This window comes from Vanellus vanellus (genome assembly GCF_965231255.1).
Source record: "Vanellus vanellus genome assembly, chromosome: 2".
In the NCBI taxonomy this organism is placed as follows: Eukaryota; Metazoa; Chordata; class Aves; order Charadriiformes; family Charadriidae; genus Vanellus; species Vanellus vanellus.
This window is the reverse complement of record NC_138906.1, coordinates 119,047,088-119,061,409: the sequence shown is the minus strand read 5'-3', so window position 1 is coordinate 119,061,409 and position 14,322 is coordinate 119,047,088. Positions and strand designations below refer to the sequence as shown.

General features: G+C 40.5%; 1 protein-coding gene across 1 annotated transcript in view; it reads right to left on the bottom strand.

The window, feature by feature from the left end:
- LAMA3 (laminin subunit alpha 3) overlaps positions 1-14,322 on the bottom strand; it is a gene marked incomplete at its 5' end in the record, with an annotated part of 116,143 nt that overhangs the window by 72,314 nt on the left and 29,507 nt on the right. Inside the window, 10 exons of the mRNA XM_082499123.1 lie at positions 290-410; positions 2,131-2,236; positions 2,652-2,704; positions 3,922-4,021; positions 5,256-5,302; positions 7,307-7,441; positions 9,986-10,120; positions 10,934-11,071; positions 11,203-11,244; positions 12,554-12,616. Coding sequence (XP_082355249.1) covers positions 290-410; positions 2,131-2,236; positions 2,652-2,704; positions 3,922-4,021; positions 5,256-5,302; positions 7,307-7,441; positions 9,986-10,120; positions 10,934-11,071; positions 11,203-11,244; positions 12,554-12,616 — 940 coding nt within the window. The remainder of the gene's footprint in view (positions 1-289; positions 411-2,130; positions 2,237-2,651; positions 2,705-3,921; positions 4,022-5,255; positions 5,303-7,306; positions 7,442-9,985; positions 10,121-10,933; positions 11,072-11,202; positions 11,245-12,553; positions 12,617-14,322) is intronic.

Below are 14,322 nucleotides of genomic sequence, written 5' to 3'. Positions count from 1 at the left end.
TTCCAGAAGCTTTTACAGCTCTATGTTTTCCTATATAACTCCCGATAGATACACAGATACATACGCAATACTATTACAAAACAGGTATTTAAGGAAACACGTTAAAAAATCTTATTAAAATAACAGAAGAAAACTGCCTGGCAGAATTAATATGAATAACTAATACAATTCACCAGGTTATTAATCAACAAAATTGGAATCTCATGTGAAAGGATAGCAAGGGACGGATGGGCAGTTTCAAAAGAACTATGCCGAAGCACGAGCTACCAGGAGCTACAGCCAGACTCACTCCCGACAGGTTGTCCCCACGACGTGCGCCCTGCACTGGCAGCCACCCGAGGGCTCGGCACACGCCGGGCTGAGGGATCCTCCAACATCACACCGGCAGCCTGTCAAGAGAAGAGCAGAAGCCAAATATCCCATCAGAAAAAAGAGTGATAAAAGTTATCAGAAAACACACCTCACTTCCACTAATTAAACACCATTAATGACTCGTTTCCTCCTTCCGGAGCCCTTCAGACCCCCCTCCCCTCAGACTCTTTCGAACCCGTTAACACACATGCATAAGCTGCAATTATTTCTGGCTTCCCATGTTTGTGGTTGTTTTCTTTATTTCTCCTTGGAATGTGACAAAAGCCACTTTTTAAAAAAATCACACTTAATAAGCCATGTCACATTTGCAAGAACAGCCATTCAAATGTTTTGCTAATAAGTCAGAATTTCTAAAGTAATGTCATGATGAATAATTATAAAAAGAAAAAAAAAACAAAACACACAAAAAAAACCAAACCCAAAACCTAATTTACAAAAATTGTAAGACATTAATTTTTCAGAGTCTGGTACCCCAGTATTTAATTTATCTTACAAACATTGCACACAACAAGAACATATGTGTTCATATAATAGCATATGCATATTTTTAGCCATTACTGGACAACAATATTGAATGACTTGCTACAGGAGACAGGACTTGTGGCACAAACCAAAGGACACCTCTAGTAACAAGGTGTAATATATCACACTAAGGAACATTTCAAGCTGATTTGAAAGGTTGAAAGTTCCCAAACACATATTTACATCATGGTGTAAAAGCCTCCTGTTTTATAAGACATGTTAAGCGCCTGTAGTCTCACTGAAATCAAGGATAATTAAAGTATTTGACACCTTTGTGAAACAAGATCCCTTTCACCAGCTCCTTAGTTGGCACATTAGGCATGAAAGCTTTGTTTGATACAGTAGCCATTATTTTTAACTTTGCACATATTAAAACGATTGTTAGAAGTACTTCAATGCTTTAAAAATAAATCTCTTGCACCAACCCTGGAAAGGTGTCAAGCACGCTGAAGTCAGTGAAAGTGCTTTCAACAATTTTAACAAACCTAAATCTACAGTGAGGGAACAAGGAGGGAAGGGAACTGTTGAAGTAGCCCTACACCCCTCAAACCGCATGGCAGAGCAAGTATCCTTCAGGAGAAGGACCGCTTTCTTCACACCACAGCCTCATCTGTCTCTGTTTCAAAACACATCAAGCCCTGGGCTAAAGCAATACACGAATATACTTGCAAAAAAAAAAAAAAAAAAAAAAACAAGCTAATATCTGTTGTAATATTTTAAGTTTTCATTGCAGCAGCAGACCGTAGAAAATCCCTAAGTGGAACAGAAAGCTACCGCTCCTGCAGGTAACGCTTGCAGGAAAATCAACCATCCCTTGCCCCACAGCTCTGGAGAAGGAGTGAGAGGAGGAACGACTCTCAGTTATCTTATTTGACAACAGCTTTAGCATCGCCTCGTGCGATCTCACTGCAGGCTTTGACAGAGAAGCCTCAGGCAAGCGGTGGTAAATAAGGTACCAGGGAAGGCGAGGTGAAGGACAAGGAACTCCAAGAGGAACACCTTTCCTCACGTGAGCGAGCCACAAAACAGTTGGGAACCACAGTGGTAACATCTGCCTTGCTCCTTCTCCTTTCGGAAGGCAAAGGAGGATTTACTCGGGTAACAGGCAATTGCAAGCAGGAGTGCAAAACGCTGTGACTGATTCAACAAATACTCCCACATTTTCAAAGCACAACCTACGGAATTCTAAAGACTTTTGTGCAATGTGCTACTAGAGATGTGCTTTATTCGTTTTACCTCGGCAGCCAAAATAATTCTTGTTTTCGAGAGCATAATAGCCAGCTTCACAAGTGTCACAGGAATCTCCACAAACATTAGATTTGCAGTAACAATGCCCATTTTCCTGTGAAGAAAACAATTTCAGCAAAAATGTTGCGGCACCTTTTGCAGAACTTTAACCTTTCACTACTTTGGATTTCCTCTAATTCTAAAGAGGAGAAATATTCTAATGAACAAAAAATGTTATCAGGACATAACTTTTGTCATTTATCACCATCAATGAACAGACTAGAAAATACATGAACTCCAGACGATGAAAAATTTGCAGAACTGTTATACATCCCTAGGATGTACAAAATACATACATCCCTAGAATGCAGAAAACTTCTGTATAAAATTGCTTCTTTGCTGTATAAAACCAGCCACTTTATGTGCAAAAGCAATAATCAGTACTAAGACTTCTACCTTACCAAGTGTTACAACAATTTATCTTTACAAAAATCAATGTAATTAATGTCTTTCTCTTAATTTCACTTTACCTGCTGACATTCTCCGGCTCCACTTAGTGTTCCACTCACATCACACTGGCATGCTGCACAGATGAAAAAAAAAGACAATCTGCATTTTGTCTTTCCAAGATACTTTGCAGAAAAAAAAAAAACACCACCCTGAATCTGCAATTTTGAATCATAGTGCCACAAGGTGGATTTTACTCTGGAAGGTGCAGAATAGCAGATGGATACTGGCACAAGCAAAGGAGAAAGAATAAGGCCTTCCGTGCATGTGCACTTTACTGGTGTATTTTAAAGTGTTCTAACTTGTGTTTGACAAAAACAGCCTGGAATTTGGATTTACAACTGTTTTCTTTCTTAGAAACACTCAGGCAACTGATGCAAAACAGCGTCTTCCAGCCCGACTGCCACCTTCTGTTCTGCAGTGCCACTTTGGGACCAGTTTATTCGCCGTATGAAATATAAATGAAGCAAATATTGCGGGAAGGGGCTATGCTGACCTAGAGGTTTGGTGAAACTCAGCATTGACTCTGTGACTGAAGGCAGAGAAGATGAATTACATGAGAGGTGCAGTAATTAATCTTTGAGGACATGTTTAGAGTGTATAGTATTCAGAGATTTAGAGTCAAAGACGTAATGATATTGGTATCAGCGCTAAGGCCACTCATACTGTCTCGGTGGCTGTTATGGTGGAACCTTGTTGGAAAGGAAATAGTTGGGGAGAAAACAAATCTTTAAAGATTTTTTTTATCTTTACCCTCTTTAATCTTTAATATTATTATTATATGCCTGAAAAACACACACTGGCTGTTAGCAAACATGGAAAATTTCAAACAGGTTGGTATTAAATAGACATAAACCATAACAGATTTGTCACATCCTGAGCCCATAAGAAGGTTCTTCACCCCACCGCTCTACAAGCTAGGAGATGATAATAAATGAAAAAGCACCTTTTTCTCAAAACAATAAGCCGAATTCTGGTTTCAGTGTTAAGGGCAGATAACCTGTCTCACTCCAGTAAAACTGCCACAGGGCTGTGTGAAGTACACACCATTGTGATTCAGAGCACACCTTGGTCCAGCAGTAGCAAATGCTCATGAAATTATGGTCTAATTTCTAAAAGTAACTGCTGGTATCATGGGTAATGTGGTGTTACAATTAAGCAGCATGAAAAACATGCTGTTAAAAAGAGTTGTGAAAGTCACTGAGCATCAAAGATGTAAACAGCAAATAAAGATGACTTTCAGAAGAATTTAACACATTCCAAAAGCCAAAGAAATATGCCAAGAAGCCATACCTGTACATCCCTCGGGGTTTTCTTTGGCCAGGTTCCAGTACAATGGTTTGCATTTACTACAGGTAGGACCTTCAACGTGCTGAAGACATTGACAATAGCCCTAATGACAGAAAGGAGTTAATATGGGTTCAACTATTTCATAGAAAACATACTGCTCTTTAGTACTAAGAAAAAACTAATATTATTAACAGCTCAGGCAGTTTATTGACTTTTACAGACCCATGGAAACTGTGGCCGATTCAGCCTTCTTAGATTTTTCTGTCTCATACTATCAGCACAGGATCGTTCCACCCTGCATATTTTTTCTCTATCTAGTTTATTCTAAATGTCCCAACGGATGTACTTTCCAATTCTTTTATAGCCTCATTAGAACCTTATTAGAACCTTATTAGAACTCCTCTAAAATATTAACTGTTTTGCAAAAAGTTAAAAAAAAACAAATTTCCTTAAAAATAATAATTAATTTTCATATTTACTTCTTCCTTTATTGGTGGAAGACACACACAGATGTATACATGAGCCTACATAGATACTTCTTTCATCTGGGTTACATGCCCTTTTTTACTCGGGCATGTAGCAATAGGACAAGCGGGAATGGCTTTAAACTGGAAGAGGGCAGGTTCAGATTAAACATTAGGAAGAAGTTTTTCACTTTGAGGGTGGTAAGGCACTGGCACAGGTTGCCCAGAGAGGTTGTTGAGGCCCCATCCCTGGAGGTGTTCAAGGCCAGGCTGGATGTGGCCTTGGGCAACCTGGTCTGGTGGGAGGTGTCCCTGCCTATGGCAGGGGGGTTGGAACTTGATGATCTTCAAGGTCCTTTCCAATCCAAACCATTCTATGATTCTATGATCTGTCAGACCTATCCTCTAGGTCTTCTTTGCTACACATTTAGCAATGACTATGATTTCTGGTAATATGCTACTAATAATAACTGGCAGTGTATTAATAACAATAATAGTGGAATAGCAACAATTACAAAGAGATAATATTTTTTTCAAGAACAATTTGATGCTGAAATGGCCCATTGCAACCCATAACCAGAAGGTCTATCTGCATGTATATGTTAGTGTTCTAGCATACCAAAGTGACATAAACAGTATGCATATTCCACATATAAAAGATTTAAAAAAAACCCAACTTAACAGGTAATTGCAGTGGTATGGTCAAAGAACAAAACACAAAGTTTATTTCCACTCTTACTCTGCAAATAAGCCTGTGCAATTCTTTCACAGTCTAAGAGCAGTCTCTAGGGCTTCAGCAATTAAGTGAATATGTTCGGCAAAGGCATATGAATTATTAACATGTATTCTTAGCTGCAATGGTAGAATACTTACAGAATGAGAATCAACACTACCTGAAGGGTCACATTCACTGTTTACACCTGTATGAAATTAAAAAACAAACACAACTGAAAGATCTTTTGAAAACAGAGCTGTGGAATGTAGTAATGCAGAAGTACAATGTAGCAGGTGTGAGTTTGAAAGGGCTTTTTAATACGGTTACTTCGGAAGGACTCAAATACTTTGAAGAAGCCTTTAATAATGATTTTTCAAATGTGTATTTAGCCTGGATTAGACTATTTGGGTTGGTATGCAAAGCAGTCACTTGGAAAAATATAGCACTAACCTCCAGAACCAAGAGATGCTTTCTTAAAGTTCCTGTGCCATCATCTAAAAAAGGTTTTAATCTTATGGTTCACTACATGAAACAACACACAGAGTGACAAATAAGCTCATCTAATATGTGCTCCTGGTGCATCCCTCCCTCCCTATGCTTCAGGGGATTTCTATAAAACTATGTATGCAGACTGCGCTGGGAACCCTGCAATGAAACTGGGGGCAACCCAAATCAGAATGGGGGGGTTTCCCTCGGAAGAGTTACCTTCACAGTAGGGGAAGCTGTGGGCTGCAGAAAGGCATCTGTCGCACCGTTGCCCCGTGACACCTGTTTGACACTCACACTGCCCCGATGAGGGCTCACACGTGCCATGCTGGGAACCGTCAGGAGAGCACCGACAAGCTACGTAGCAACAAACATAGAGAGGGGTGGAAGGGTTCGCCCTGTAGGCACCGAGCGACAACTTCCCAAAACTTTAATACTGCAGAGGTTTTGAATACTATTTGTCTAGAGCGTCCTTCATTTTTCTGTCCAATAAACAGCTCACAAGGTCGTCCTATAACTCACAGGGTCCTCACCCCTGCTTGGAACCTACGAGTTTGAGGTGACCTGTATCATCTTGACATTGTTTTCTTCCTGTGTTCTTGACAGAAACAGTAGGATTATCTGGAACCATAAATAAACCCCTCTTCTGAAACCTTTTTGTCTCATCCTGAGAACAGGCTTGGTTTTGGCTTTCTGCTTTCTTGACCTTCTTATGGTACAGAAAGCATAGGGCAAATTCTGTAATCAGACCTGCACTTAAAAATATGATGGTGAAATATGGAATATAAAATTGTATGCCCACTATACCTTTAGATCTGAGGGCAGAGGAGGCCAGAAGCAAGCTTTGAAATACACCATGGAATAGTCTTGTTGTTTCAGATTCCCATGTAAGGCCTCAGTTGTGCAATGATTTACACACACAGGGTAAATAAGAATAATGCCACAAAAAGGAACAATGCTGCTACAGGTCAGGAGACTTATCTTTGCTCAGATACTAAGGGTGAAACGGTTAATGAAAATTATTTTAGCAAAGTAGTAGCCAGTCTCCTAAAGAGAAAGAACAGACCTGTCAGAGTATTTTTTGCTGTGGTTGTCGTGATTAGTAGTAGCAGAATTCTGAGCGTGCTTTCCTTCTTTAGCACTACTAACCTTTTGATTTCTAGGAGAGAGCAGTCCTGTTCATGACGATCAAATAGCTTGCTGATGTTAATGACAGAGCCTGCAGGTTTCCCTCTGCTTGATGTGAAAAACCTATATATACATTCTGCACCTGATCAACTGATCCACATGGGCAGGAAAAATTGGTGATACTATGGCAGATTTGCAGAGTCCAGCCCTTCTAGACTAGAATTTAGGGTGCAATGTCAGCACAGGTCAATAGCATACACTTTAAAGTTTATAGGACAGTGTATCAAATATTAGAAGCTTTGAGTGAGCCAGAACTCATAAAGGTACAAGCCCATTGCCCAGCCTAAGCTTTAGATTTCATATTTTAAAAGACAGAGGCAACGGTGCCACAGCCAAACACTGCCACGCTCACATTAATCCAACTAGCACAGGAACAGTGATGACATGCCAGGGAGGACTACCGGAGTGTGTGTGCCTGCCAGGAAGCCTGGCCACTGGCTGGATCTTCAGCGGTTTGGTTGCCAGCTTTGGATGGAACAAAACTATCATACTTACAGAGGTAACTCCAGTAAAAGGAAGAAAGGCTTTTACTCACGCAAACAGCTGGGGTAGCTGTAATAACCTGGAGCGCACTGGTCACATTGAAGTCCAGCGTAGTTACTATGGCACAGACACTGACCTCGAGGACCACATGTATTCTCCGCTGAGCCAACGGCATCACAGTTACATGCTGCATATAGGAAGAAAAAACTATGCAGATGCATGTCTAAACCGGCAGTTATTTAAACCAGAATTTGCCAAAAAAGTTACCTCTGAATGTAAAGCAATCATGAGGAAACCAGACAAACCATAATTTTACCACCAAAACCAGATGCTTATGCTGTAATTGCCTCCTCATCCCTTCCTAACCAGGTTCTTACTGCAATTCTATAATGTGCGGTTTAGAGATTTAGTTTGATGCCAAAACACATGTAAGGGACAAAAATCCTTCTTACAATGGAAGGAACATCCCATCAGAGAAGTACTTAACATCTTCAAAAAAATAACCTCTGAGAAACGGCATCCACAAAGCTAGGCTAGGTCTAATGGCTAACAAGAAGCTTATTAGTAATGATGCACAAGCACAAGTTCATGATGCACAAATAAATGATGCACAAGGTAAAAACTGCTGACATCGTAATCACACAAGGTGGCAGGCGGTGCATTGCAGGAATCTGCATGTAATACACAAGGCACGCTGTCAGACTGTAACAAAAACTGTTGTCAGACTGTAACAACAACTGTTGTCAGACTGTAACAACAAACTTCTTTTGGAGTTGCCACTAGTTTAGGCTAACAGCTCTATCACAGATAAGATGTGCTATTTTATTGAAACAATGCCGGACGTTACACAGGGCCAGGCTCTATAGGTACACGAGTGGGAGCCCATCTGCGAATCCAAGCTGCCCCAGGAACAAGCCGAAGTGTTGCAGTTAATCACTTGGGTTTTATGACGGACAGAAATATAAAACAAACACTGTCTTTCTGTTCCATGTTCCTGTTCGTGGTTCCCTCTTTCGGTTCCTCTTTCTGCTGCAGCCCAGGACATCTGACTTTGCTGTGTTTACTTCAAAGACTCCTGGAAAGACGCAGGGCTTGCTAGGAAGTTAGTAGAACAGAAATACAAATACTAAGGCTTCCAAAAACATCCCTTTTACACTAGAGTCCAGCCCCAGCTGAACATTATATTGCATTCTCTCCTCATTTTAACAATACTGCTTTATTTAAAGGCTTTGTTTTGATATTACCCCTATCAACTTCAACAAGGCAAGACCAGAGAGATCAGGTCTAGCTGCAGCAGCCAAAAAGTTATAGATCTACCTCCTTTCGGAAGACAATAGCTCCAAACAGGAGTAGCAGGCTGAGCTGCTCACTTTCCCCTACCCATGGCAAGTTTATTTTAAACCCATGGCAGCTTATTTTAACAGGACAAGCTGCGAACTGCAGCGGTTTTGAGTAATCCCACTGACTGGGTTTTCAACTATTTTTATCTGTCTTTTACAATTTGTTTTTGCATGCTCTTCTAAGCTCTTATGTCTCTCCTCAGCTTTCGGTGTTAAAAGTTCAAATGCATTCAATACGGGTTTGATTTGCTTTAAGATTGCTACCTGATTCGGTGCTAAGAAAAATAAAATGGTTAGAGGGTTTTAAAGCCACTGAACAGCATGTACCTACGCAGAATCCTGATTTTATGTTTTTCATTAAAAAATGTTAATCTACTCCAGACCATAAAACACAGTCATGTGGTATTTCTTTATTCCACCCATTGTGTTTGGTAACACAACATAATATAACTTTGCAAGGGCATAAAGGATTCTGCTCTCTATTTATAGGACATAAACAAGTACGTAAGCCCAAAAGGAGGAGGACTGCTATAGCAAACAAACAAAAATAATAAGAGAGAAGAAAGTAAATCATAATGTTCCGCATAAATTTTGCTAAGCTGTACAGGAAAGTACATACCACAATTCAGTAATATCCTATATTCTTTCTCCCAGTAAAATTCACTCAGGATTAAGAGCCTCTCCCTCACTCATTGCAAAGGCAGACAAAACCTAGGATAGGATTTGATGGATTCCTCATACACACACAAAACCATAATGATATTCAAGGCTATACTTCATCAGTGCTGATCAATTTGCCTCGCTTGTAAAAGGCAGGCACACTGGTGAAACCCTGGGGAGATCATTCATGTTTCACGATTACGTGAACAGAGGTTGGCTCTGTGCCTGTTGTATGATCTTAAAAAGAGTGAGAAATCACTGTGAAGGGCAAAATGGGAGCTTCTCGTTTTCAGGTTTCCAGAGCACAGCTTTTACAAGGTACCAAACACTCTCTGCTAAAGTAGATTAGTGCTTCACAGCTCCGCTATGCCAGTTCCTTCGCAGTCAAGCATACTCTATTACTGTAGGTCTCCATGTGAAAACAGCTTTCAAATCCTTCGGTTATTAGTAAGACAGCGGTGCTGACTGAGGTTGTAGCAAACTGTCTGACCACGCAAAAAAAGCCTGTGAGAAAACAGACTATATAACTCTTCCCTACTATGGAGGCATGCCTGGAACTAGTGCTTGGAGAATGAGAATGTAGGAGGATTTCACTGCAGAGAACAGGAGTCCCTTGCCCATTAACTGCTGTGAACGTTGCTTCAGCCGCTGCAAAAACAGTACCTGAAAAGCACTCCAGTTTGCCCGTTCGGGCGCCTGTTCCGTGCTGTACATGGGATCGGCAGCCTTACCTTGACAGGCAGGGAAAGAGTGGTGGCCAGGCTGGCAGCTGTCACACTGAAGTCCAGCTACCCCGGGGCGACAAAGACACCTCCCGAGAAAATTGCAGACTTCGGGCTGGGTACCCGCCAAATTACATTCGCACACTGCAAACAAGAAAAGACATTTCAGAGACAGCCTCTGTGCAGGCTCTCTTACCTTTCTTTAAATACTACTACTAATAAAAAACATACAAAAAGAAAAGAAAAAGCAACACTCTGATGCTCAACAGGACCACAATCTTCCCGGCAGATTTATTTTGATTCATAACAGCTTTTATTGATTGTCCACATCAGTAATAATGCAGCATCATGGGAGACATTAACGAAAGGGCAAAAAAAAATCTGGCTTAAAGTAACTACTGGGTTCAATATCAGGGTTGCAGACTACACTTAGCTTGTCCCCACTCAGAGTCTGATTTATCCATGCCAAGTGGTATGCCAACTATTGAAAGTAGTTCCATCCTTTTTTTAAGACTAAAATGAAACAATTTATGGTTTTGATTTACAATCTCAGGTAGGAGAGTTTAATAAAATGCCTAACAGAACGCCAGTACAGAGATGGTTGGTAGAGTTTAAAAACAGTCAGTTTTCTAGTGTTGATTAGAAAGGCAGCTTGGAGCATCAAAGTAAGGATGGAAACTCAAATTAAACACAAATATTTTTAAAAAAAAAAACAAGGATAAGTAACAGAAATATTCTCAAAGGTATTCTAAATTTCATCAATGACAGCAATCAAGGAAATAGGGGCATTTTTAGATAGAAATCTCCCCTCATCACATTTTTCTCCTTCTTTGACTTCTATGAGTTTTGGGAGAGCCCCTTATGAACACATCTCAGTGCCAAAAGAACTTTATCCTTCAGTGTAAAACTTGGGTCTCTCTTTTGGATACACTTGCCGAAAGGGATCGTTAGGCTCACCCTGGCAGAAGGGGTAATGATAGTACCCGGCTGCACAGGTATCGCAGGAAAACCCTTGAAACCCAGTTCGACATCTGCACTGTCCGGTATTTCCATCGCAGTCCCCGCCCAGCGCTCCTGCGCCGTGGCACTGGCACGCTGAAGAGCACATTTGTAAAGAAAACATTTGCGGTGTTATGATCTTAAAGTTCCTGTTTCACTTGGAAGCTGAATGCTGGCATTTACACCGGAGCGCAGGCTCCAAGCGTCAAAGAAACTACGGCACTTACGCAGACACTGGGGGCCAAAATACCCTGGTTTGCAGCCACCTTCTAGTTACAAGAGGGATGGAAAAGACAGAAAGGAACAAAGTTAGTGCATAAAATCACGCAACTCCTCGTTCTTTTGCAGAGAAAAACAGACCAACGCTTAGCAATTATTACTCTTGAACCGACTAAACTATTTGTATGATGCTTACAGACAAATCTCATTTATAAAAAACCCCAAACATCAATCGTGCATAGTCTGCCAGCACAAATTTAGAGCTTCTACAGACACAGAAGCTTCCACTTAGAGGCAACAGCCTTTCGCATGCCTTCAGACTCAGATGCTACTCATTGAAAATGTAAACAGCTCCAGATCTGCTTTCTCCTTTTTATAATTCCTCGTTTTATCTTTGGAGTTTTCTTTCTTCTTGCTTTTAAAAATATGTGAGAGAAGGGGATATGCAACACAGCATACCCAGAGGCCTACCAGGGCAATTATTTTGGATGCTGTACGAAGGAGTTAAGTGGCACAGGAGACTGAGGCTTTGTGGGCTGCGATGGCAACTGCAGACACTTTCAAGAAAACAACTGGGACTTGTAAATACATATATGGATTTGTACTGTCTGCTTATATCTAAGTGTCTGCTACATTCACAGAAGAAAACACTTTTTCATTTGCCAACATAAACTCCAGTTCTATCAAAGCTAATAGAAATAAAGGGGAAGAACGTTGATTTTAGGATATGAAAAAGGTTTCGAAGTTTTTTAAAGTTATTAATCTTGAAGTGCACTACAAGTATGTATGTGATTAAGCACTAGCTGTGATGATGCCTCTGTTCTGCAGTATGATAATATATACCAAAAAGTATCAGCCCACTGAGGGAATCATTGTATGGATTTCAGGCAGCTTTGCAGTGGGCTAAATAAGAAACATATGGCTCTCAGAAATCAAGAAGTCCTTCGCTGCCAAGGGCAATGTACAATTTGCCAGGTGGAAGAGGACAGTCCAGAAGCAGAGGCCAGTTTGCCTTAAGAGATTTACACCGCAAAGCAGCTGACAAGTTGTACATGTCGGCAAGTCTTGATGGATCTGTTCATAAGAGCACCAAACAAGATGGTCAGCCCCTTCTGCAGATGTTTGCCGCGGGCTGGTCAAATTTATTTTGATCCATAACTCTTTCTGAAACTATCCTACTAAACTGTTCAATGCGAACATGACAATATGATGAACTTCTGGCAAGAACAAAGGCTCTCTGAAAGATAAATGCCGACAGTGGCAAGATTACTACATAAATCTCCACGAAAGAACGGTGAAAAATGGTGACACAGGGAAACACAGTGAAATGGGGGGGAACAAAAAACACCAAGAACTTGCCGATTATGTCACCAGCCATAGCATCTCTTGGATTTGGAGAAGTAAAAGGATATACAGGAATACCTTTAAAACAAAAGAAAGAATGAAGCGTATTTGAAACAGACACAGTTATTTCCCTAAAAATCACGACAAACCATGAAGTGATCTGTCAATACTGAGAGCATGATATTCACATTACTCTAGTAACCAACTTCGGCTTAGTTTCCTTTCAGTTAGGAACAGGATAGGAAACATTTTACTTTTGCTCTCCAATTCAGGTACAAACATGCCTTCTCGAAAGAACAAGTGTGAAAGGCCGGGCACCATTTGGAAATGCTACCAGGTTGCTTCCCTGCTCCCCATCCTTTTGTGCAGAAAGCTTTCTCATGCTAGATGGAGTTATGAGAGCTGCCTGGGGAGCTCCATATTTATTTCGCACTCCCTGCTGCCAGCTGAAGGTCCATCTCCTGCTATGTGCCGTTACGACTCACTACCTCAACTGCCAAATTCTTGACGTCGTTCATGTTACATCTTGGGAGCTTTTTAATAGAGAGTCCTCCAGCTTAGGAATGGGAAAGACATCCCAACAAACTTTCCTCCATTAAGACGGGATCCAAAGTTGACATGCTACAAACATCGGTGGGACTTAGCTCAAGGTTTACCTGAGCTGAACTTACTTAAAAACACTGGATTACAAACAAGAGGATAAATAAATTGTGATAATCTAGAGTGCGCTGTACAGAGAGGATTTATTCTATCACAGCCATTGAATTCAAACAACATTTCCTTTTTTTAACACTTTGTTTTTCTTTTGGTTTGCATTGATGTCCACCTTCTTCCATTTTTATCATGCTACCAATGTTTTAGTCAGACCTCAAATCTTGCCCCAGAACAATACCTGTTTTATTGGCTGTCAGAAACACGCTTCTCCTGAGGGCACAAAACTCTCCCACCGATGCGTTTTTAGAATCTGATCATGGAATCACAAGCTTTTATTCAGCAAACACAATCCCAATGTTACTTTTTTTCTCTGTTATTTTATATATAATTGGTTTATGGGGAAAGCGTTTAATTTGCTGAATTCCCAGCATTTAATTTTAGTCTCTTTATTTTAAAGTAAAAACCTAATTTTCAATTAATCAATAGCATTAGAATGCATTCTGTTACCATTTTTAATAAGCAGAAACACTCAGTATTTGTGCCACATAATTTTTTCGAATATGTTTATTTTCTCTGGATTTACAAACACTTTTCCTTCAATCATTTCTTAAAAAATCTGAAACAAACCGGAACCCTTCCTTCGCTCACATATCTGCACCTAACTGCAGTCCAGCAAAAATAAGACAGCATGGCTGAGAGCATTATGCTCTGCCAGGAGGACCTCTCCAACATTTCCCAGGCACTATTCGAGAATTATTTTTAATTATTTTAGAATCCACCAACAGTCTACAAGCTTTGTTTATCAGAGATGCAAGTTCCAAATCCTAGGAGGTCTCAAGGAGAACACACGACCATTTTCTCCCCTCTGTCTCACTACAGTCACCTTCCATTTCCCAGTCCAAGTCATTTTTATACCTAAAGACCCTGAGACACTTTTAAACAGTTTGTCCAGAGCTTCAGGTCTGGGGTTCATGACTTACTGAGAGACAGGCTGTAGCCTTGATGAAAGTGTCTTAAGTGAACTCGGAATTGTGACAATGCAGCACAATCTATTTGATTTTCAAGTAACCATCATTTTGTAAAATAAACCAGACTCTCTTCAGTGTTGTGACAATTGTTTTATCAGAATG